The following is a 27,067-nucleotide window of genomic DNA, read 5'->3' on the forward strand; positions in this document are numbered from 1 at the left end:
GTCCGTCCCTATGTAAGATTAAATCTTTAAAACTACACAACTGATTTTGAAGCGGTTTTTAATAGATAGAGTGATTCAAGAGGAAAGTTTATATGTATAATACATGCATAATATTGCAGAGAAACACTGATAAATTTAGAGGTTTCTAATGTGATGTCGTAAATAAACACATTTTTTGCGCTTCCATTGCAAACGCTGGCTGAACCCCACGAGATAAATCAAAATAATGTACTACAGTATTGTACACCTTAAAAAGATCAACAAAAAAGTCCGCGTCGGTATATGTCTATCTTTTAAGGATAACCCACAATAACCATTTTTTACCTTTTACATTTTACGGGAAAAAAATGGCTTATTTACGAAGTGATTTTAAGTAATACAGCATTAATTTTTATCCAATTAAGTACCTTAATTACATTGTCCATTTAATATAGATCAATATGGCCCTTTACAGCATGTAATTTAAATAAATATTTTCGAAGATATACAGATTTCAAATACAGGGACATAGCGGTGCGGTATTGCACCCGTGCGAAGCCGGGGCGGGTCGCTAGTATTTGTATAATATAAAACGCGACGCTCTCTGCAAGCTGTGAACTAAGTGATTAATTACTTGCTGACATTTTAACGCTGAACGCAATTAACACGGTCCCCGAGTCTAAAGTGAATCTGTCGCTTTCTGTCTACCTAGGGAATATATTGCTGTAATAACAATACTTAATAGGGGGGGGGGGAAAGGGATTGTTAGTAATAGAGACTGAGAATCCCATTGCTAGCAATAAACCCAACCATGTCGACCTCCTCGTGGTTCTCCCTGGAAACTATCATTCATCATGATGGGCTAACTGGCCTGTTTTCATTCTCATCTATCACCCTTCACTGGTGCTCCGCCAGCGTATCCCGTTAGCGCAGGCGGGGTTACCATACCATTTTCACCCATAAAAAAAAAAACAATACTTAATACTATTTCGTAGTCGAAGAGCCGTGGTTCCTTTTTGTAAATAAACTTGATTTGCATCAGGCAAAATAAGTTTGTTCAACATTACTGATTCCTTTACTCTGAACAGAATATTTGTTTTTAAAAGATGATAAAGGAATGGTAAACCCGCCCACGCTATCAGTATACTCTGGCGGGGCACCAGTCGGGGATGATAGGTGACGATGAAAGCAGGTCCGTTAGCCCATTGTGACGAATTTCATTAGAATTACACACGATGGTTTCCAGGGGCAACCGCGTGGAGGTCGCCCTGATAGGGTGTATTGCTAGCAATGGGTCAGTTAGATCTCATTACTAACAATCCCTTTTCCCCCAGAATAAAATATTAGTACAAACTATTGAAGAATTTTCGACTTCGCCCTTACAATTATACTAGTCTTTACCCGCGAATTCATCCGCATGATCAGGATTAATACTAATAATTATAGCCCATGTCTTTGTCCATCCTAATAAGCATCTAAAGGTGACAAACAAACCCACTTTCATATATATATTTATAAAATTTGTATAGATAACTTAGTCGATAGTGATCAAGTAAGTACTGAGTATTAAAAATAAATAACAAGAAACAGTAAGCTTTTTTTTTAACTTCTGATGTGGCAAACAAGCGTACGGCCCACCTGATGGTAAGCGGTTACCGTAGCGTATGAACGCCTGCAATACCAGGGGCATTACGCGAGCGCGTTGTCTACCATGATGAAATTGATTCACCCAATTTTTAAAAAACTCTTGGGAAAAACTAAGATAAATAAAAAAAAAACAGAAATAAAAAAAAAATAGTGTATAATTTTTTTTTATTTTATCTATTATTCTTTTAAGTAACATGTAATATAGTTGTAAATATTGTGAAATTTATAATTATTATTTAATTAAAAAAGAAAAAAAACATGTAGACTATATACCTATGGTGTTTTTAAGGTCATAAGGTTTATAACATAACATTCACCTCAGTAAAGAGAATAAAGAAAAAAGAAAATGTTGAACTTTCACTTTACAAGAGAAAAAAAAAACAAGATGGAAAGTACCAGGGGCACATAAACATTAGGCGTATTGTACGTAATGCACCAAAGCTCGAATATGACGTAGGAGGGGGTGAGGCGACACGCAGGGGCGTTGGGCGCCGAGATGTCTGCTGATAGGGCTGCCTCGCGTGACTAGCTCAACTATTTCGGTGAAACAGGGCTGCCATATCGATATTTGCTTATTGAAATAAAGCTGGCTAGTCATTTAGGGTTAACAAAAGGTTAATTTGTAAAGTTATGTTTGACGGTTACAATAGTAAAGAATGGACTTTCGTTTAATAAACGTGCAAACAATTTCAATGTAGCTAAATATAATTAGTCATTTTTATACATAATGGCAATAAAAATCTAGTTTTGTACACTAAAGGCACTAATTGGTCGATAACATTAGCCAAGGGAGACATTGTACAAAAGTCGATTGCTTGGGTACCTCTGTCCCATTCGTGTTTCAACCGTGAAGCAGTTGTGTTTGCAAGGCTGTGTTTCGGTTTGAAGGGTGGGATATGGCGTGAATTTACTGGGTACAGAGGAATAACACCTGAGTCCTCAGGAATGGCAACGCATAGGGGGTATCGTGGGCGAAACAGAATACTCTGTTATGTCCATGGTATTGCTCATGTCTATAGGCAACGGTTACCACTTGCCATAAGGTGGGCCGTCAGCTTCTTTGCCATTCTAAGTTGTATAAAAAAAAAAAACTCAAATATTGGAATAAGTCTCTTGTTAAAAATTTTTTTATAGGTTTGCAAAGCGCGTGTGACACCCCTGTTCCTATAGACGCCCATAAGTTACTATACTCATTTATTTATTTTCTACAATTGTGATATTATATATATATAAAAAAAAGTAAAATAAATATTATATACTAAGTTTGTACGCGACTTCGCCTGCGTAACCGGGCTGTATTGATTGACCGAAATAAAACGTAAGGTCCTCCTTGCCAAATATACATGTATGCCAAATTTTATGAGATTTAATTAAAATCTTTTAGGGGCAAGAGGTAACAATCTCTCATTTTAATTAATAATTAAGCAACGCGTATTACTTAAAATTCTTACTAATTCTTACTTAATATTATATGTAAAATTTAGTTTTTAGTATTACCTTTAATCACCATTCAGGCTTGACCAAGTTTAAATTTTGCTTCTTTTTTGTACAACACACGGGGCAAACGAGCATGCGGCTTACCTGATGGTAAGTAACTACCGCCGCCCATGATCACTCACAATACCAGAGGCATTGCAGGTGTGCTGCCGGCCTTTTAAAAAGGAATATAGTCTTTACTTGAAGGCTATAATGTCGTATCGGTTCGGAAATACTGCTGCTGGAAGGTGATCCCAAAGAGTGGTATCTACATTCTTTATGGCAGTCTAGGGGGGAGGTTTATGTTCAGCAGTGGACGAATAATGACTGAAATGATGATGATGAAGGCTTGACCAAATATAATGAAATTTACTATACACATACTACATGGGAATAACGATGGACAATTCATGGAAACACATAGGCTAATAAAAAGTTAGCCTATGTTTTTCATAGTTTCATATGTTTTTCATTTCATTCCATGTATTCCCAGAGAATAAAACACCGCCTGCCAAGTGTGGCAACTACTCGCAAAACACCTAATTGTAAGGAATCCTATGTGCAGCAGTGGACATTTAATGATTGAAATGGTGTGGTAGGTACATAAAATGTAATCACATTGTCAATACATGACTAAAATAATGATATTTACTGATGCAATCAGTACATTACTGAATTCATTCGTCGTTTGTAAATAATCGATAAAGTTACATAGCTACAGTTAAAATCAGCTAATGTGTTCATTGTAAAAAAAAGTGTTCATTGTAAAAGTGTTCATTATAAAAGTTTTCATTAAAAGTGTTTATTGTAAAAGTGTTCATTATAAAAGTGGTCATTAAAAGTGTTTATTGTAAAAGTGTTCATTATAAAAGTGGTCATTAAAAGTGTTTATTGTAAAAGTGTTCATTATAAAAGTGGTCATTAAAAGTATTTATTGTAAAAGTGTTCATTATAAAAGTGTTCATTAAAAGTGTTTATTGTAAAAGTGTTTATTATAAAAGTGTTCATTCAAAGTGTAAATTGTAAAAGTGTTCATTGTATAAGTGTTCATTAAAAGTGTAAATTGTAAAAGTGTTCATTGTAAAAGTGCTCATTAAAAGTGTTAATTGTAAAAGTGTTCATTAAAAGTGTTCAATGAACAATTAAAAGTGTTGATTGTAAAAAAAATACTTTTCAGTTAAAAATGTGTTGATTGTAAAAAAAACACTTCAGTTAAAAATGTGTTGATTGTAAAAAAACACTTTTCAGTTAAAAATGTGTTGATTGTAAAAAAAACGCTTTTCAGTTAAACATGTGTTGATTGTAAAAAAACACTTTTCAGTTAAAAATGTGTTGATTGTAAAAAAACACTTTTCAGTTAAAAATGTGTTGATTGTAAAAAAACACTTTTCAGTTAAAAATGTGTTGATTGTAAAAAAAACGCTTTTCAGTTAAACATGTGTTGATTGTAAAAAAACACTTTTCAGTTAAAAATGTGTTGATTGTAAAAAAACACTTTTCAGTTAAAAATTTGTTGATTGTAAAAAAACACTTTTCAGTTAAAAATGTGTTGATTGTAAAAAAACACTTTTCAGTTAAAAATGTGTTGATTGTAAAAAAACACTTTTCAAATGAAATATAAGCAATAAAAATTATTGGTTATATTTCCTTTAAGTTCTATCTTGCATTAATTTATAATTAACTTATTATCCGTGACTTTATTCGCGTGATCAGGACATGTTTGCTGATTAAGATAAAATGTAGCCTTTATCCTTCCCCATCATTTATATTATGTATACACTATGAAATTATACAATTTCATAGTAATTGATTAAACAGTTAAGGTTAGTTAAATATAAAGTAAAATATAAGTAAATAAAAAATAAAAAAACGAAATTATAGATATATAAAGAAAATTTTTATCTTTAAATATATATATATATATATATATATATATATATATATATATATATATATATATATATATATTTAAAGATAAAAAACTTCTTTGAGATCACTGCCAGCTGGTAGGGTTTCTAGGATACTTGCTGCATTTCCACGCTGAATAGCAATGGAAATGCGTTGACCAAAGTAAAGGCCAGAAACAAATAAACTTACTTTCACAGTTATATTAGCAAGGACGTACAGACATCGTTACAATGACAATTTCATTATATTAGTAAGGTACTCTGTAAATACAGTTGTTATTTCAGTAAGAATCCCAATTTCTAATAATGTTGCCTTTCCACTCCGGTTGCTGCGTGGAAAACAAAAGCTTATCGCAACTTGCAAACTAAAAAAGGGTAGGGAATTATGGAACGCCAAAATGTAGCCACTATTCGTCCATTGACCTGGCTCCCAAGATGTCTACCGGCGACAGTACACTGTACAATGAGCCGTCAAATGTAATAGCTTTCACTTCGTTTAAGACGATGCAAAATATTCCGCAATAAACACTAATCTATACCACAGAACTAGTTTTGGGAATCGTAAGATAAATAACATAAATTGTCTTTTTTAAGTCATATTAGATTTTTTTTTATACAACTTAGAATGGCAAACAAGCTGACGGCCCACCTGATGGAAAGTGGTAACCGTCGCCTATAGACATGAGCAGTACTACGGACATAACAGAATATACTGTTTCGCCCATGATACCCTCCATGCGTTGCTATTCCTGAGGACTCAGGCATTATTCCTCTGTACCTAGTAAACTCACGCCATATTCCACCCTTCAAACCGAAACACAGCCATGCAAACACAACTGCTTTACGGTTGAAACACGAATGAGACAGAGGTATCCAGGCAATTGACTTTTGTACAAAGTCTCTCTCTGGTAAAAGATTAATATATAAATATCCGTAACACCTGTTTGCAATTGGGGTAGGCAAAATCAATAGAACGCTTAAATACTTCGATTCGAATTTCGTCCTAGATGGACATACGTCGACTAAAAAGACGACGTTTTAAAGAAAAGATTAAATTGCAAATAAAAAATTATATAATATAATATTATCATTATGAAATTAGAGACTAGAATGTGGAGTTTTTCAAAAAAGGTATATTAAGGTGTCTAGAGTCGGCAACACGCACATGACGCCCCTAGTGTTGCAGGCGTCCATAACCTACAGCAGCCTTTCCCAAAGTGAGCGATAACGCCCCCCTGTGAGCGCTGCAGGCCTAAAGGGTAAGAGACCAAGGCAATGGGGGCGTTGTGTAGAGGCTTCGGGGGTAGTTTTTTGGTTGATCTTGAAGTAATAGTGATTTTTACTTAGGTGAAAAAATGGGAGCACTAAAAAATAATTTATTCTCAAAGTGGGTAGTAGACAAAATAAGTTTGGGAATCTCTGATATACTCGTAGATACACAGGTACTCGAGGCCACAAATTTATCCGCAGCCATTGTCCTCGTAACACGACAATGCTGTGTACAGTCACTAAGCTCTTGAAGTTCGCTTCTCTTCATAATATCTACCTTTAAATTTTATATAACAACGTCTTTGCTTAGTCGATTTACCTTGTTTATTTTAAAACTAGCTATGTTTCATGGCTTTACACACTTTGTATCGGTATATAATGTATTCGATATTATAAGTAAAGATGTAAACTATCCTTATATCCAATTTAATTTATAATAATTCAGCAGTTTTTGCGTGAAAGAGTAACAGACATCTGTTTATCCACACAAAATTTCACATCCCATTAATCCCAGTTTCACTCTCTCCTGTTGTAAGTATTAACATCAGCTGTTAACTGTCCACTGATATAATATAGGCCTCCGCCATAAGAGGGGGTTTACTAGTAGTTGCCATCCTTGGCAGGCGGGTTTGCTAATCGCAGTTAGGCTTTTGGTTATGTTTGAAAGAGACGCTGCTGTTGATCCCTCGACCATTATAATTCCCTTAGTAGCCTCTCACGGCACCCATGGAAAAGGAAGAGGCGGTCCATTATATGCCGGGACTACATGGCATTATTAGTTGTTATAATAGTATATAGTATAATAGCATAAGGCATATGAGAATTAGAAACTGCGGTGTCTCTACGGGGTGAAAAGATTTATGCATGTTTGTGCAAGTAAATTATTGATTGATTGATTGATATAACAATTTTCATCTATATATTGTATCATTCCTTATTTTTTATTTTTGTTAGTAGATTTTAAATTTTAATAAGATTACATTATATAATTATATATGTTTGTTCTTAAGTTAAAATTTTAAACTAAAATTGATAAAAATTCCCATAGACTTTTGTTTAAGTAGATTATATTACATATTTATACAAATACACACACACACAACACACACACACACACACACACACACACACACACACACACACACACACACACGCACGCACGCACGCACGCCAAACGTACGCACGCACACGCACGCACACGTCCGCAAGTATGCACGCACACGAACGCTCATGCACACACAGAGATTATTAGCGAATAGAGTATATTTCAATGTAGTTTAAAAGAACAACCCCTCATGTTTATGGGCCATCATGTTAAAAGGTATAAATGTCCTTAAAAAACAGAACATCAAATTAACGTAGCTATTTAGCGAAGGGAGCGAACGAACGTTTACCCTTCAAAATGGCCCTTCGTACGTTGACACCAGATTAGCTGATAGTGACCCTTGCAATAACTTCTGCGAATTTAAAAGAACCATCGCGCGACATAAACAATGATACCTATCTAAAAATAATAATACCATAAAACAATGAATACTGGCTCTTATCAAGTCCGAAATTAGTCGGGCAACCTCGAAGTGAATAAGTAAAGTCGATATATCCTATTAGTATAATAAATACGAAGACTGTAAGGATAGATGGATGTTTGCTGCTCTCAAAAAAAAAACCAATAAACAATTTTGAATAAAATTTGGTACATAGGTACACTATATTCTAACTTAATACACTAGACAAAAGCACATAGAGAGAGACACGCACACACACAAACATACACACAAATACCCACACGCACATACACATACACACGCGCGCGCACACACACACACACACACACACGCGCAAGCACGCACAAGCGCGCACCCACGCACAAGCGCGCGTCCACGCTCACACTACATCCACACATAGCTCCCAAATTAAATTAGAATAAATAATTTCTTGCAACAAATTATATTTATTACATTGAATGCACATACTATATTACAAGTACATAGTAAGTAACCCTGCGGAGTGAGGCCCTGGTGAGCTGTAATACAGGTATTCTTATGCCTATCTCAGGCACCAGTCTCTCACAATTATATTTATAATTTGATTACTATAATATAAGCATGTCTCATTGTATTTCACTGTGATGAATATGATATAATATGAAACTATATTTTAATGCAATAAGGTATTATAACATTGTTTTATACTTACGAATAGGATATCTTAAAAAACAATTAATGGTACAAAATACTGGTCCACAAGAAGAGAAAGTCGAAAGAAGACCTTATATCAAACTGACCAGGTGCAGTAATCCTTTAATAATATAAATAGGATATACATCCTGTCTAATATCTGTCCTATCCTATAACCTATCCTCTTCTCATGAGGCCCGTGCCCAGCAGGTGTATTTCATCCACATTACACATTAGTGGATTGTCATGGAATATAAGAATATATATATTTTGGTTTTGAAATTGAACGCCAATGCTTTGTCTTATGTGTGTTTTGGATTGAAGGTGGTACAAAATAAAGTATTCTGTCATAATTTTTATATAAATAGGTCATAAAGTTCATTATTAGTATTCCTTTGTGGAGTGAGAATTCATGATTTTGAAGAACACTTGACATTATTAAGAAAAAAGGTGAGGTTAAAAATAAATTGTTGGCAAGAATTTTCAATCCGTTGGTGGTAAAAATGCAAAGAAATTTAATAAAAGTTATTTTTACATTTCAGATCAATTTTCTCGAATGAGTACAAGATTCGAGTATGTTTGAAGTTTTCACGAAACTACGAACAAATCCGTACAACTTTGCAAGAAAAAATTTGGACACCTCCAAGAGTGGTTGGTTGCAACCCTGTGTTCTACCTGCGACCTACCGAAATAGATTTTGTAATCACATATCATCGGGTGGTTATGAAGTAAATATGTCGTGCCAGTATAGAAGATATATATAAATATCCACTCACCTATAAAACTGGAGTCATCATCGATACGATGATCATGAAGCGCGTACATGACTAGGGAGGCTAGTAGTGCAGGTCGCGCGGCGGGCAGGCCGGGGGCCAGACCGCGCAGGGAAACTGGCGCGGCACTCCAGATAGCCCCGCAGAGCATCACCTAGCGGTGACACGTGCGCATAACTGCCTCGCCGCTCTAGTCCCTGTGCCGGATATAAAAATTAGACCTAAAGTTATATTAAAAATATACACACAAAGAGAGAGGCGCAAGCACTGCACGCACACGCGGACTCACGCCTGCGAACGTACACGTTAGGTATATACTTTAATCGAGACTACAGTGTATCACCAATCTTGCCGTGTAATCCTAACATAGAATAGACCACCCCTTCCTTTACCGCGGATATCGTAAGATGTAACTAAGAGAGGGCGAGGGATCGTCTTGGAATCGAGCATCGATGATCAGCAGCGTCTCTTGAAAAATCTCCAAAGCTTAACTGCGGTTGCCGGTCCACCTGCCAAGCGTGGCAACTACTGGCCAAACCATCCAAAGGGGAGGCTTATGTTCAGCAGTAGACAGTTAAAAGCTGATACGATGTCTTTTTTTATGCAAGTTAGAATGACAATCAAACTGACGGCCCATCTGATGGAAAGTGGTCCGTCGCCTCTAGACATGAGCAGTACCATGGACATAACAGAGTATATTATTTCGCCCATGACACCCCCCATGCGTTGCCATTTCTGAGGACTCAGGTATTATTCCTCTGTACTCTGTAAATTCACTGCCATATCCCACCCTTCAAACCGAAACACAACCATGCAAACACAACTGCTTCACGGTAGAAACACGATTAGGACAGAGATGCCCAAGCAAACGACTTTTGTACAAAGTTTCCCTCTGGTATGATAATGATGAATGTAATTTTTATGCTTAGTATAATATACTGATATCGTATCTAATCATAATTTATTTATTTATTTAATAAATAAACTAGCAAACGCTCCCAAATGCGCACCGCATTCAAAAACCGCAAGTTTGCGGTCGGCACCGCTCCGACCCGCATACGTCACCAAGACGGACAATGTGGTCTTCGGTCTATATAAAGCGAACCGAATTGCTCCTAAACAGTATTGTATGATAGTTAGAAGGTAAACTAAACATATCTGCGGTATCCACAACTTTGTAATTACGTTTGGTTTATTGGAGAAGATAGATTATTGTTGTTATTTAATGTAGTTACTATTTACGTATTTAAGGGTAAAAATTGTGCTCAGGGATCGGGGCCGGATTAATAATATTGGATCCTTTACACAATGCTCCTCTCACTTGTGAAAACACACTAGAATATTATTCTACGTACAAATGAAATGCTTTATGAAATATATTGAAATATGGCATTATGTAAAATTGATATGTTATTTAAAAAAAAGGAATAATATTTTTATTGACGCTTTGTGAGACACATCTCTTAAATTATAATTTATCGTTAAAGAAACTGTTTTAAAAAGACTTCGTCAGGAGGGAGGGGCTAACCGAAGAGGAACCTTAGGCAGTTGTCTACACTGCTTAATAGATAATTCGGCCTAAGTATTAGGTAGATGGGTATGCTGGTGACATCAATATACAGAAGGAAAGCAATAAAGTACAGTCGGAGACAAAATAACAGCACTAAAGATAGAGCACCTGAGACCAAATTATGCACTCATTTCCGTATTTTTTCCTCCCGTTACAATGCAGTATAAAAAGCGAAAGAGTTGCACGGAAGGTTCTTCAAAGCCTTTCACGGGCCGTATGTCAACACGAAGATCTCCGTGTATTGGCTAATATCCGTGATCCCTATAACCAAACCAAATTCGGTAACCAAAATACTTCATCAAGAATTATTTCTCAAGTCTGAAAGTGCATTTGTCTTAAATGAGCGCTTGCCGTACTATAAGTACGACTTTCAACCGGTCCTCAAAAGCAACAGCGTCAGGCTCTACCGGAACAAGAATATCAAGGACAGGACGGTTCTGGTGAACAAACCTGACATTTTGGTAATGGATCAGATACTTTAGAGGTGTTTTTGGTGGATGCCACTATGCTGCATGACGAGAACCTTGTGAAACCCGAAATCGATAAGTATAAAAAAAGTAAGTTTCTCTGCTGGGCTCACGAGGTGACCGAAATATGAAGCGTGACATCCACCGAAATCATTCCAATCGTTCTGTTGGTGAACAGTTTTATCTCAACCAATTTGGAACAGTATCTTAGATGGTTGAAATTCTGAAGCAGCTCTCTTCTGGGAAAGATACAAAAAAACGGTGTTCTTGCATACTGCCCGTAAAGCTAAATGTGCTTCTGACTGGGCTTTCTTAGCCATTTCCCCTCCTTAAAATGAGAGATGTGAATTTTGTAACAAAAAATTAAACAATAAGAAACACATATAAGTAAATGGGAGAATTTTTAAACATATTTGAATGATTGTTATTTAAACAGCTGAACGAATTCGAATGAAATTTAACATTACTACATAGGGTACTTTTATAGAACAAAACCGCCGAAATTATGAAATTATGAATTATATTACTTTTATTGAGAATGTTTATCTTAATTTTTTTTGTACCCCAAAAGCAAAAAATCAAGATCTATGTACTTATATTTGTATATCTTGTTTTTTGTATATCAATAACCTCTATAACGTCTAAACGATAAAGTCTAAAATCACATTATTTAAAATAACCAGCCTCACTGAAAAAGAAAGGGTCTGTTCTCTGAGGAATAGAAAAACCAAATGGCAGCCAATTCGTGGCAACTTAGAACCAGTGTTGGGTATCCCCCGGGATCTGCCGTTCGATGTTATGCTTAGTCAATACCTATTTGCACGTTCTAGTTATGTTTTACATAAAACTACTGAATACCTGGTTGAATAGACTGTACATACTAAAACATTTAAATTGTCGTATCTTTAAAAGACGTCCAAATCGTGAGTTTTCTTAATGACTTTATTAAATAACTGTTCAAAAATGGAATGTAATGTTTTTAGATCCGGATGTTCCTTACATCTGGACCCGGATTTTTAAAATCTTTACGTCATATTATCTCTGCAGTTTTATATATTTCCTACTTAGATAGACATAGTTTAAAATCTCAGTTGCCTTTCCAAACCAGTGATTTCTTTACAATTAAGTTACCTTACCTTCTAATATTAGAGTACATGATAGCCAATTTGAACCCACAAATTGTCCATAAATTAAGGACGACGCGCGGCCACTTTGCATAATGACGGGCCATCAATAATCATTTTGTCTCTATTAAAATTTATCGGCCTCTCCCTGGGATCAAGTCCGGGACCACACTTGGGGACATTCCCAATTTATTACGGTTTTTGTTTACATTTCACTGAATACTACTGGTGTCTCTTTGAGAGATAAGAGCCAAATGAAGGGATTAGACGGAGAACCAAAGTAGCTGATATAGTCCCCAAAGTTTGTCGTATATCCTTACAAATGGACCATCACGTGGAACCTTTTAGAAACATTCGTGGTTTATTCTTGCTAAATTCTTTATGTTGGCCTGATAACTTTTTCTTGTTATATCAGCTGTTACCGACCACTGCTGAACATAGCCTCCCACATAAGAAAGAATTTACCAGTAGTCGCAACGTTTGTCAGGCTAATTGGCAACTACAGTTTGGATTTTGGTGATGTTTAAATAAGGACATTGCTGCCCATTTCTAACCTTAACCAAAGAAATCACTATTATATGAACTGCGTTGCTTGTTGTATTAACAAAATAGCTTTATCAGTGACACAGTTTTGGGTAACTTACTAATAGATAGTTAATGTTGTCTCTTATAGATTTTTATCTTAGTTTCACTTAATGATGTGCCTATTCGCCCTACATATATAATAATATATTTATTTATTGGGATAGTTAAACAGCATTACAAGAAATTGATTTATACCAAACTAAATAAAAACTTATAAAGAACTGCATAATGTTATTAAACGACTTCTGTAATAGAAATAATATTAGCTTGAAATGGATTCCTGATCATTCATAGACTCATAGTAATGAAAAAGCTGATCAATCTGCAAAAGAAGGGGAAAACATCCGCAAAGAATATCCAAATAGAGGGGGGAAAGGGATTGTTAGTAACGAAGACTAAGAATCCCATTGCTAACAATATACCCAACCAGGTCGACCTCCTCGTGGTTCCCCCTGGAAACTATCATGATTAATTCCAGATGAATTCATCATGATGGGCTAACTGGCCTGTTTTCATTCTCATCGATCACCCTTCACTGGTGCCCCGCTAGCGTATCCCGTTAGCGCAGGCGGGGTTACCATTCCATTTTCATCCAATAAAAAAAAATATCCAAATAGAACCAGAAACTTATTGTGACATGTCTTGAAGTCTAATGCTCAAACATCTTAAACTAGAAAGCTCAAGAGTAGCAAATAATTACTGACTTATACAGTCAGGACTAAACCACTCGAAAGCCTTGATTAAGGGATTTTCCGAAAATCTCACTCGACGCTGCAAACTGAATAGCCCAACTATATTTATGCCCAGAATACATGTCATGATCAGGAAAAAAAGTCATAACACGTCATTTGTGGTTGCAGCCTACTTATAAAAATATACTTTATATCCTGTAGAGATATAAAACATTGCTGCTAAGAACATTATAAAATTCCTGTCACTGACAAGAATTTGACGCAAACTTTAAAAAATGGCGAGCACAAAAAATTACAGATAACACACTGTCACAGGTTCGTCTGCCTGATAAAACACATTCCCTAATAATAATAATAATAATTCACCCCAGCCTTAAAAACAAACTAAAGTTGGGAAATCTATTTTTAGCGGGAAAAAGGATTGTAAATTCCCATTGTTAGCAATATACCCTATGAGGTTGATCTCCACGTGTTCCGCCTTAGAAATCATCGCGGTTAATTCTTGAATTCGTCACGATGGGCTAACATACATACTTTCATCCTCACCTATTATTTCTCACTGTTGCCCCGCGTATACTTATAATGTAGGTGGAGTTGCTATTCCATCATAACCATCATCAGCTGTTAATTATTTACTACTAAACATTGGCCTCCGCCTACCCTAGCCCTGGAGAACTTTGTCAGTAGTTGTCACGCTTGGCAGGCAACCGCAGTCAGGCTTTAGCAGTCAGGTTTTAAGAAGGACGCTGCTGCCCATCCTTCAACCATTAAGCTACCTTATTCCCTTCTTGCGCCACCCACAGGAAAGAAAGAGGTAGCTCACTCTATGGCTAGAACACATTACGATTCCATTTCAATGTCACCCATTAAAAAAATAAATATTTCTTATCCAATTATTGCTTACCAATTATTGAAAACAATCCTTTTTTAAAGTGCAAATCAAAAAGTGTTTCATACGCGCACGAAGCCGCAATAAACAATTCATAGAACTTAAAAAACCATTATTTAATTCTATGATTTGTGTGTTATGAACTAACCTAAATTGTATTTATTATCGCGCACTACCATCCACGAATTTTCGTGTTCAGCACGAAATTTCTATACAAACCTTAACCTCAATGTGAAACATGAAAAAACAAAATGATGTCCTCGAACTAGAAATAAAATAAAACAGCAATCTTTCATCAAGTACTCTGACCAATATTTCCAACCGGGGGGGAAAGGGATTGTTAGTAATGGAGTTTGACAGCCCCATTGCTAGCAATATGCCTTATTAGGTCGACCTCCACGTGGTTCCCCCTGGAAACCATCGTGAACAATTCTTGTTGAATTCGTCACGATGGGCTAACTGACCTACTTCATCTCCTCACCTACCATCCTTCACTGGTGCCACGCCGGTGTATACCGATAGCGCGGGTGGGATTACCATTCCATTATCATCCATTAAAACAAAAAAATATTTCCAACCAACTTCAAATAGAGGAATGTTCTCAATTCGATTGTATTCTTTTAACGTTTGTTACCTCGTAACTCTGTAACAACTGATTTGGAAAATTCCTTTTTATCTGAAAGAATATACTTAAAGATTGAACTCATAAAAATTTTATCAAAATCGGTTCAATAATTTTGAAATCAAAGTGGTTTTTGCCCTAAATAGAAGTTGGTATATTGGTTGGAGCATAAGGCCCCTCAAGAAGGAGCCCTATGCTCAGCACTAGACAGTCAACGGCTAATATTATGAATTTTAAATTATTCATTTAGTTTTATCATTTGCTAATCGCTGAATATAAGCCTCCCCTTGGGGGGTTTTGCCTAATGATTTAAGGTTTATTTCCACAAATAAACCAACTTCTATTTATGGCAAAACCACTTCTTTAAAAGAGGGGGTTTTGCCAATAATTGCCATGCTTGGTAAGTAGGTTGACAACCCCAGTTAGCCCTTAATGATGTTATAAGAGAGACGCTGCCGTCCATCCCTCGAATTTAAATCATTGTATTGTGACATATTTTTTGGAGTCAGTATCGATCTACGTATATTATAGGTAGTATATATTATAGGTAACTGATATTTTCTTACAATTAAATGTATTGTTAACTCCGTAAGTTAATTAGTTAGTTAGTTTAATTAGTTTTTCAATGGTTTTAATGTGCTGACATCTATCTCCACCATGTTACAACACAGAGTATAGATGTTAAATACGTAATACATACTATATGTATTTTTTTATTAGTATAACTATTTCAGACGTTAAGTTAATAGACTTAATTTAAAACAAAAGATAAGTCTCAAATAAATTGCTATAGATAATCATCATTTACAAGAATAACAAGCGATATCTTCTGCATCACTCTTTCTTTATCTATTCTTCTCTTCTTTCTGTATAACTTGTTTTTATGAACATAACCTTATGTATGATGTAATATTAAATAATTTGAAATCTACTGATAGAGCTATTTAGTAAAAGATTTAGCTTCGATGTACAGATCAATCGAACTTTTTTTTCCCCTTCCATTATCACTGGAACATTATAGATATTGTAAATGTACTAAAAATTGATTTTTAATTACTGATACCAAATCTAGAAAACGTTTATCAATACCATACATTTTATACTAGCAAATATCTATTAAAGAAACCGAGCCATTTTGAAAGACTCCTACTCTTTAACCGAAAGGTAAAAAATTGTACGAAAATCCATAATATATGGTATTATACGTGTATTTTTGTATTACTTCACACGCGCGTCTTATAAGAATGTTAAGTCTACGGCTTTCTTTATGGAATGTTCAAGTAAAAATCAATGTATGACATCCAAACTTATATAAAACGCACCCATACAATATGTTAAATATATCAGAGTCAATTGCAATAATAGAATGAAGTATCTTACGATCTTACCTCAGACAGTATTCGATAACTGGCACAATTTTGTTGAAAAAAAATATTACGTAAGTACACACTTTACAGTCTGTCTTTTGAACACCAACAGTCAGAGTTCACTGCACAAAGCAAGTACTGTTGAGGAGACCACGTATCGAATTAAATGTATTTGGTGGACGATTTTTTTTTTTGGGAAATTAAGTGATAAATGGAAATAAAATGGAGTCGCGACGTTACTGTGTACGGGGGTTAGTTGGTGGGGTTCGCGCGCATGCGCGGGTAGTCCTAGAGCACCCCTTGTTTTCGGTGCGTTCAATTTGCCCTTATTTTAGAAGACACATTACAAATATTTTTACGAACAAACATAGAAAAACTTTTAAAATAATTTCTTAAACTATTAAAAATGTTATCATATGCTTATATGAATAATTTAAATAATTACATGGAAAAACTTACCTGAATCTAATTTCGTACTAATTATTGCATTGGTACAAAACTGTATCTATACTAAAGTCTCACTGTAAAGTGTATATTTAAATAACTTTTCTAACCAAAAAATAAAATATACAGACTTAATATTAGGAGCATTTTCTATTATTCATCCTTAGAGATTAATAGAAATCTCCGGATGCGTTACTAAATACCTATTATGTATTGATAATTAACAATGTGTATACATAAAGGTGGTAGGTGGATTTTGCCAGTAGTTGCCACGTTTGGCGAACGAGTTGGAAACCGCATCGACTATTAAATTCCTTAATCGTCATTACGAAACCCACGGGAATGGAAGGGGTGGCCATATAAATTAATAAAATATTTACCTCAAACTCAAAATTAGCAAAATAAGTTTTAATTAACTGTCCGCCTAAAAGAGTAGATTTCGTAAACATACTTAAGAAAAATCTGTTTTTTCTAAATCAATATTTTGTCCAAAAATAGGAGTATTTTTTTCTTAACATTGTCATAAGAACCTTCTACGTCTATTCAAAAAAATTTTATTCGTAAATAACTCTCTAAATAATAAACTCAAACAACGTCTCACAGACCCTGGAAGATACAACTCGCGTCACCTAGCGGAAGAACAACGCAACTCTTTCTAGAGTAGTTTGGCGGCATCGTTGAATTTCAATTTAATTTATATTGCCTACTAAACACACCTGAGATACGGTATAATGTAGATATAAAAAGAAACGCCTGTAATAAAAATATATCTTGACTATAAACTGCTATCAACTTTCGTCGAAAGTGATCTAATAGATAAAATAGCCTTGGGTTAATGTTAAGAGCAATTATATTTAAGTAATGCAACCTCTTTACTGTTTTTGTATGAAACATTGTTTTTGACAGTTTATGTAAAATTAAAAATAATATTAAAATTGTCAATATGAAAAAAAATGCAAACTTTCATTAAAATGCAGATTTTTATTTAAAATAAATAAAAATACATTTACGGCATATACATTTTGGTCCTATGAGCCGAAAGGATAATTTAATTGCTACCGTTTTAAGTTCTGTGATGAGCTGTAGTATTCAATTGCAAAACGGTAAGAAATATTGCGACGGCTGAGGACGGAGACTCCGCTGCTATCATTGAGTGGGTTTCAAGTATCAATTGCAGCAGTGTGTCAGTCTCTGTATTAGTTTCAAGGAAAACTGTGAGTACAATTTGACATTAGACTTAGAGAATATTCATCGTTTAAATATTGAAACTTAGAAAATTTATTGAAAATGGATGCAAACCTACGAGTTTTAGAAGATATTAAAATTAAAATAGAAAAAGCAAGATTAAATTTTAAAAAAGCGCCGAGGGATAGAATAAATGAAAACGATTTAGAAACAAGACTTCAGAATCTAGAGAAACAATACAATAATTTTACGTCAAAACATGAAAAGTTAATTGCTCTATATGAACCTAATGTTTTAAATGCTACCGATTATGTCAAGGATGAAGTGTTTGAACTAGTGACTGAAACTTATTTAGATTATAGAGTAGAATTAAAAAATGCTTTATCTAATGCTAAGTGTTGTACCTCAAGTAGTAATTGCGAAGTTTCACCTAACTCTTCTAAGGCAGATTCATTGGTTAAATTACCCAGAATCCGAATACCTGTGTTCACAGGCCGGTATACTGAATGGACTTCATTCCGCGATTTATTTCTTTCGCTTGTCCACAACAATCCCGTTTTAGATGATGTACAAAAGTTGCATTATCTAAAAACACAACTGTCAGGTGAAGCAGAACAATTGATTAGGCATGTACCGATTACTCAATCTAATTATATAAAATGTTGGAACATGTTAATAGATAGATATAATAATAAAAGGTTTATGTCAAATTGTATTTTAAAGCGACTTTTCAGTCAACGTAACATAGTAGCAGAATCTTCTAGTGCTCTTAAGGAACTCCTAGATACAACCACTGATTGTTTACATGAGCTATCGAATCTTGGTATTGATACGGAGTCCTGGGATGTTATTGTAATTTATATTATGGGTTTGAAATTGGACGCTGAATCTCGGAAACAATGGGAATTGCAGGTGAGTCAGTCATCTAAAGATTTACCGTCATTTCAACAATTCAAAGAGTTTTTAGAAACGCGTTTTCGTGCTCTGGAATTCGTAGAACCCAAGTATAAACCAAAAGTTGTTCAGAGTAATGTTAATAATCCAAAGGTTTTACATACTGTGCCAAATATTATTTGTCCCCATTGTTCTGAAAATCATAGGTTATACAATTGCAAAAAGTTTTCTCAGGAGAATGTTGATAAACGTCGTAGTATTGCTGAATCGCTTTCCTTGTGCTTTAACTGCTTAGGTATTAATCATAATGCAAAAAACTGTCGTGTATTTAACAAATGTCATGTGTGTAAGCGTAGGCATCACACTTTATTGCATCCCAAGGATCAAGCTACTGCAGATGTAGTCGCTACTACATCACAAGTTGAAGAGGTTGAAGATTCACCTCAGTCGGCAGAGACCCCATCAAATATGGCATCCCATTTTTTGAATGGAAGTAAACGAGGACAAGTCCTTTTAGCCACAGCTATTATCGAAGCTGAGTCAAAAAATGGATCAACCCAGTTACTAAGGGCTTTGTTAGACCAAGGGTCACATGCGTCTTTTATATCGGAAGCAGCCGTACAACTCCTTCAATTAAAAAAGGTACCTAGTAAATGCGTTGTTTCGGGAGTAGGTGGTACCAATAATGACAAAATTTCCAAATACGTTGTTGTTGTCAATCTCCAGTCACGGTATGATCCTTCATTTAAAATCCAAGTAACAGCTAGAGTGGTAGATACAGTAACGTCTTTATTGCCTGAAAGAAAATGTATAGTGTCAGATTGGCCAGAATTGCAAACCTTTCAATTAGCGGATCCTCATTTTAATTCTCCTAATAAAATTGACATTTTATTAGGGGCGGAGGTGTATGGCAGTATCTTGAAACCTGGCTTAATGAAAGGTCCAAGTGGCACATTAATAGCTCAGGATACTTACTTTGGTTGGATATTGTCCGGTCAGATATATGAACAGAATTCTTCGCAGGGTTGTCATAATGTCATAGCTAGTATGCATACTCACGCTACTGATGTTGATTTGTTAAAACGTTTCTGGGAGTTAGAAGATGATCCCTTTTCTTATATAACTAACATATTTTCTCCTGAAGAACAGGCTTGTGAAGATTATTATGCAGCAACAACACGTAGGGATGAATCTGGAAAATATGTAGTTAACTTACCTTTTCGCGATGATCCTTCTCTTAAATGTGAAAATTCTAAAGCTATTACTATAAAAAGATTGCATGGGCCAGAACGCAAATTTTTAAAAAGATTCAAATTTGAAACGCCGGTGTTCAGGGGTTATTAATGAATATTTGACTTTTGGACACATTGAGAAAATTGCTGAGGAATCGGATAAAAATAAAGTTGTTGCATAAATTTACCTCATTACGCGGTGGTTAAGGAAGAAAGAACTAAGGCAAGGGCAGTTTTTGATGCATCGTACAAGGGTAGTAACGGTATATCCTTGAACGACACTTCAACGGTAGGGCCCACTTTACAGCTAGATTTATGACATATTATCATGAGATTGCGTAAATAACCAATTTTTATGGCAGCTGACATCGTAAAGATGTACAGGCAAATAAAAGTAGCAGAGCAACGCGTCGATTTTCAAAAAATTGTAAGGCGAGAAGATATTTACTCTGAAATACACGATTATCGACTTTTGACAGTCACATTTGGTACTTCTTGTGCTCTGTATCTGGCAGTCAAATCGTTACATCAAGTTGCTTGTGATGAAAGTCATAATTTTCTATTGGCTGCTGAGCGGGTAAAGTCTGATTTTTACATGGACGACATTATGACAGGCTGTTACACTGAAAAGAAAGCTGTTGAGGTGTGTCGACAATTGAACGAACTATTAACAAGAAGTGGTTTTGAATTGCAAAAGTGGATAAGTAACAAAATGCATCTACTAAAATGTCTTGATACAGAAAGAAATAATAAAGAAAGCAATGATAAAGAAAAAGCAAACAATTTAGAAATAAAATCTGATGATGTAATAAAACTATTAGGACTTACCTGGAACCGGAACAGTGATGAATTTCATTTCACGGTGAAATCTTCTGAAAATAACGCACCTGTAATGAAAAGAAAAGTAATTTCGGAATCCTCTAAAGATTTTATCCAAAAAAATATGGATTGCAGGTATAGACTGGTACGATGAATTGCCTCCGGAACTTCTTTGAGAATGGATGGTGTATCAGGCTGAATTATCTAAATTAGTAAATTTCAAACTTCGAAGACGGCTGAAAAGAAAAAATGATAATGTAATTATTGAGTTACATGATTTTAGTGATACTTCGAATATTGCAGATTCCGCTGTGGTATATATTCGAGTCATAGATTGTGAACAAAATTCATTGCAATTTAGTAAAAGTTAAAACAAAGGTAGTTCCAATTAAACAGATATCCTTACCTCGACTCGAATTATGTGGCGCTGTCCTGCTAGCTAAATTGTTAAGCAAAGTAACTGATCTTTTAAATATTCCAAAAGCAAATATGCATGTGTGGACTGACTCTACAATGGTTTTATGTTAGTTGAGTTATCATCGCAGTCGCTGGAAAACTATTATAGCTGATTGTAATTTAGGGATACATGGCAGATTAGATTCGTCACAGTGATCTCATGTTTCATTGAAAGAAAATCCTATAGATTGTGTATTGCGTGGTATAACACTTACAGCTCTCTTAGAAAAATCTCTTTGGATATAATACGTACGTACAGAACCTAGAGGCACGAAACTCGTTTGAAAGAAAGGATTGTAAAGGTTCATGTAACAGATATTAATGCAAATGATTATATTGACATTGTATCAAGATTTTCTTTACTAAGGAAATTTATTAGCATAATAGCGATCTGTATAAGATTTTTTAAACTAAATAAACTATTAGATTTAGCACATTTGATACATTTTTTTCATAAATACAAATGGGCTAATTGTACAGCAGGATCTAAAGTAGGTGATATAATATTAGCAATGAAAGATAATCTTCCACCAGCTAAATGGTTGTTTGACCGAATTACAGAGTTGCATTCCGGAAAAGACGTTATCACTCGCGTAGTTAGCTTGCTTTGCAAAAATTCGATAATTAAGCGTCCAATTTTGAAACTTTGTTGTTTGCCAGTGATAGACAGAATGTTAAATGTTTTATTACTCTTATTGCTTAATTCTAATGTTGTCTTTTACAATAATTGTTATTTAAATGCTCTAATGTTTTCATGCTCTATTGTTGTTGTGTCTGAAATATGTTGTTTTTAATTTTATGAGTTAAATAGCTTTTTATTTATGTGTTGTTAACTGGTCTTGGGGTTAAATATTTATGTAATACAGCAATATGTTTTGGTTAATATTTTTTTTATACTTAGGTTATGGACTATTCGTCCATGGCGGGCGGAATGTTAAGAGCAATTATATTTAAGTAATGCAACTTCTTTACTGTTTTTGTATGAAACATTGTTTTTGACAGTTTATGTAAAATTACAAATAATATTAAAATTGTCAATATGAAAAAAATGCAAACTTTCATTAAAATGCAGATTTTTATTTAAAATAAATAAAAATACATTTACGGCATATACAAAAATAAAAATAAAAAATAATATAATATAGTTATAATACCAGAGGGAGACTTTGTACAAAAGTCGATTGCTTGGGTCCCATTCTCACCTCTGTCCCATTCGTGTTTCAACCGTGAAGTGTCTTTTTTTTTTTTATACAACTTAGAATGGCAAACAAGCTGACGGCCCACCTGATGGAAAGTGGTAACTGTCGCCTATAGACATGAGCAGTACCATGGACATAACAGTATACTGTTTCGCCTATGATACCCCCCCCCCCATGCGTTGCCATTCCTGAGGACTCAGGTGTTATTCCTCTGTACCCAGTAAATTCACGCCATATCCCACCCTTCAAACCGAAACACAGCCATGCAAACACAACTGCTTCACGGTAGAAACACGAATGAAACTATATATAACCTATCCCATTAATGAAGTACCGCGTTCGTAATTCACTGTTCATCCCAAAGGTACTGGTAGAGAATGCTACTAGTATTAATTCCGCATTTTGTACCACAATTTCTTTTGATCAATATAGTTATTTTAAATATATATATCCATTATAACACGGCACATGTAGCGTACGCAGTACAGTAACAGAATAAAGCAATATGCATCGCCCTGCGACATATTAATATCCCGCCCGCTCGGTTTGCATAGGATATTGCGTAGAAATATTATGTTTTCCTTCTATGTTTGTACTACGTACCTACTCGGGAGACGCGGCTGAAATGAAACAGGGAGGCAATGCTACGGTACATATTTTATGTCAACATTTTTTATGTAAAGTTATGATGACCCTGTTAACGAGGGGGAAAAGGATTGTTAGTAATGGAGACTGAGAATCCCATTGCTAGCAATATACCCAACCAGGTCGACCTTCTCGCGTTTCTCCCTGGAAACTATCATGGTTGATTCCTGATGAATCCATCATGATGGGCTAACTGGCCTGTTTTCATTCTCATCTATCACCCTTCACTGGCGCTCCGCCAGCGTATCCCGTTAGCGCAGGCGGGGTTACCATACCATTGTCACCCATCAAAAAAAGACCCTGTTAACGAAATACGCGTATAAATATTACAATTATATTCCATTTTTTAACTGACTTCAAAAAAGTTCTCAATTTGGCGGTTTTTTTTAAGTTTATTACCTCATAACTCCATCCGTTTTAAACCCGTTTGATTTTTTTTTGTAATCTGAAAGGATGTACTTACATATTGGTCCCATACAAATGTTATCAAAATCGATTTATTAGTTGTTTTTAAATAAAAATAACACGTTTTGTCATAATTTACTACAATATTTTCTACTATTTCGGTACTGGTTGCCTATTTTTATATAACATAAAAAAGAAATATAACTATATTTTTTTATAATGACTGCTTGTACCAAAAAAAAATAAAAAAAAAAAATTCAAATCGATGTTTTCTGTGGAACACAGTCTTTAATTATTTCAAATTTTTGCAATGTATTTGTAACAATTTTCATTATTTACTAATATTGTAGTAAAAGTAAAAATAACTTTTTACTCCTTGAGCTCAACCAATCGGCATGAAATTTGATAAACACATAATATTTATGATGGAGAAAAACATAGTTTAAATGTTATCGTAGGCAATCAATAATATTCCGGTCACGCGGACGAATTAATTAGCAATAAAGTAATATTTACGTCCGGGATTTTTTTTTATACCACTGAGGTGGCAAACAAGCATACGGCCTACCTGATGGTAAGCGGTTACCGTAGCCTATCAACGCCTGCAATACCAGAGGTATTACGCGCGCGTTGCCGACCCTGAAGAAACCTCTTTACCCCCCTTTTGAAGAACCCCATGCTGTAGTCTCTCGGGAAAACCTCGGCAGGGAGCTGAGTGTTCGTGGGAGAAAGCATCTCTGAAACCGCGTTGTACGCGACCATTTAGGCTGTAGATATAATGTTTGTCCGGGAGAAGATGCTTAGTTGCTTCTACGTCCAAAAAATTAAATGTAAATCAAATAAAGAGTAGATATTAAATATAGAGCCAATACTTAATACACAATCTATCACATATTTTTTTTATACAACTTAGAATGGCAAACAAGCTCACGGCCCACCTGATGGAAAGTGGTAACCGTCGCCTATAGACATGAGCAGTGCCATGGACATAACAGAGTGTACTGTTTACTGTACTCCCTGGACATCATTATTTGATCATTTTAAATCATGACTTTACATTATGTAATGACTTTTTCTCAAAGCCACAAACATCATTATGCTATCCGGTTTCCTGTGGCTGTTCGTACTTAACTCTTCTTTGTCTAGGCATAACGTATGTTGCGCAGTTCCATTATGTTTTTGTTATGGGAAGTTCTTAGATTTTTTTCTATCATGATTAAAAGAGTTGAGTCTGCGCATTGCGGATAGGGGGCATGATTAGTGGTTCCGGTTCGTATCTGGCTCAAAGGATATCTCTGGCAATCCAACGCGGAAATGCCGCAAGTGTCATGGGGACCTTTGGGTCGGGTACGGAACATGAGTGGGACTGATTGTTGATTTTTTTTTTTTGTGATTCTGTGAAATGTATTAGTTTTATGAGTATTGTAATTTGTGAAATGAATTTAATCTGTAAATATAGAAACTGTTATAATATTAACAATAGTATAAGAATACAAAATAATTCAGGTAAATATTTTGAATTGTTTGTTTTATCAAAAAATTGTGGATGCCTTTAAAACAAACCTACAGAAATCTTCAGCTGTTCTGGATGCCCCTAGATTTTTGTTGTCTGATTCCTCATAACAGAGGGTACTTCACTTCAGTCTTGGGTATCAGGCGATTAGTGAGGTTATGTAGCTCGTATAATTAATTTCTATATGAGACTTTGTACAAAAGTCGATTGCTTGGGTACCTCTGCCCCATTCGTGTTTCTACCGTGAAGCAGTTGTGTTTGCATGGCTGTGTTGCGGTTTGAAGGGTGAGATATGGCGTGAACACTCTGTTATGTCCATGATACCGCTCATGTCTATAGGCGATGGTTACCACTTTCTATCAGGTGGGTCGTCAGCTTTTTTGCCATTTTAGGTTGTATAAAAAAAAAATTATTTGACTCGTGCTCATTCTCTAGCTGAATTTAACAGCTAAAAGGATTTTTGGTCTTGCCTTTAAAATTCATAGATGTTCTTGAAGAGAAAAGAGATTCCAATTTCCACAAAGCACATGGTTGGAGTAATTCGAATTTTGACAATTAGTAAACGATCACGCAATGGGGCAATTCACAGGCGGCATTTATAAACGAAATTTCTAATATATTAATATATTTAAATAAAAAAAATATTGTGAACTAGCTATAGCTAACCCGATGAACTTCATATCACCTGTAACGCCATCTATTATAAGTGTTGCAAATTAATGATTCCCATTATTTACCTATTTTAATTTTTAGATTTTTCAGCTGAAGGCACTTTCTTCCACGCACAACCATTCTTTGGAATAAACTTCCAGCAGCAGTATTTCCGAACCGATACGACAACATAACCTTCAAGAAAAGAGTATATTCCTTTTTAAAAGACCGGCAGCACACCTGCAATGCCGCTGGTGTTGTGGGTGATCATGGGCGGCGGTAGTCACTTACCATCAGGTGAGCCGCATGCTTGTTTGCCCCCTGTGTTGTAAAAAAAAAAGCTGAACTTTAAGGATTTTCAGTTTTTTTTTCTTTTAAACCATTCATGTGTTATAAGGAATAAAACGAAAAGAAATTATTCAAATATGTCGAACCGTTTTCGAGTTTTAGTGAAACTAACAAATGGCGATTATTTTTTATATGTATAGATTTAGTTTATTATGGTATATAATACACTAATTCTGCGAAATTAAATTATTTAAGATTCCATTCACAGACGCAGTCATTTCTTCGTTCACTCTTATTCTGACCATATCATCTTTCCCACAGTCGATCCATGTATTTTTAGATATTTCTTTACCCTTATTTATTTATTTAATTAATATTATTTATTTAATAACTTTTTTAGGGCATCCTCATCCCTGCGTGTCCATGGGTACAAGTAAGTATTTTGTGGAACAAAACTTTAAGTCGGGCTGAACAAAAGTAACAAATGTGTAATAAATAAAACAAACGAGAACTATATGAATAAAATTTGTATTCCATAATATTTATGTTAAATACAATATTATTCTTTCATAAAATATAACTATGAACTATTAATTTCATTGCAATAACACTCAAAAATACATTGTCTTAACAACTTCAGATAAAGGTCTATATTAATTATAATAATAATAATAATATAATTTGCGAACCACACAGGGTGTCTAAACTAAACTATCACTTAACGTAACGTAACGAACGCTGTATACACGATGGTACATACGAGACTCTGAAACGAAACAATAATCATTTGTT

At 34.9% G+C, this 27,067-nt stretch overlaps 2 protein-coding genes across 10 annotated transcripts in view; both read right to left on the reverse strand.

Annotated features, from left to right (window-relative positions):
- LOC113511994 (protein Fe65 homolog) overlaps positions 1-16,800 on the reverse strand; it is a 102,649-nt gene extending 85,849 nt beyond the window's left edge. For both annotated transcript variants that reach the window (XM_052893738.1, XM_052893737.1), the window contains exons 1-2: positions 16,566-16,800; positions 9,232-9,425 (exon numbers count right to left, since the gene is read on the reverse strand). In XM_052893738.1, the coding sequence (XP_052749698.1) occupies positions 9,232-9,379 (148 nt within the window). In that variant the 5' untranslated portion in view covers positions 9,380-9,425; positions 16,566-16,800. The remainder of the gene's footprint in view (positions 1-9,231; positions 9,426-16,565) is intronic.
- Positions 16,801-26,784: 9,984 nt separating this feature from the next.
- The window catches only part of LOC113512120 (uncharacterized), a 207,749-nt gene continuing 207,466 nt past the window's right edge, over positions 26,785-27,067 (reverse strand). For all 8 annotated transcript variants that reach the window (XM_026895899.3, XM_052893766.1, XM_026895900.3 and 5 more), the window contains one exon: positions 26,785-27,041. The gene's annotated coding sequence lies outside the window, so the exon portion shown is untranslated. The remainder of the gene's footprint in view (positions 27,042-27,067) is intronic.

The sequence above is a fragment of the Galleria mellonella genome, unplaced genomic scaffold (genome assembly GCF_026898425.1).
Source record: "Galleria mellonella isolate WM207_F2 unplaced genomic scaffold, CSIRO_AGI_GalMel_v1 utg184, whole genome shotgun sequence".
Classification (NCBI taxonomy): domain Eukaryota; kingdom Metazoa; phylum Arthropoda; class Insecta; order Lepidoptera; family Pyralidae; genus Galleria; species Galleria mellonella.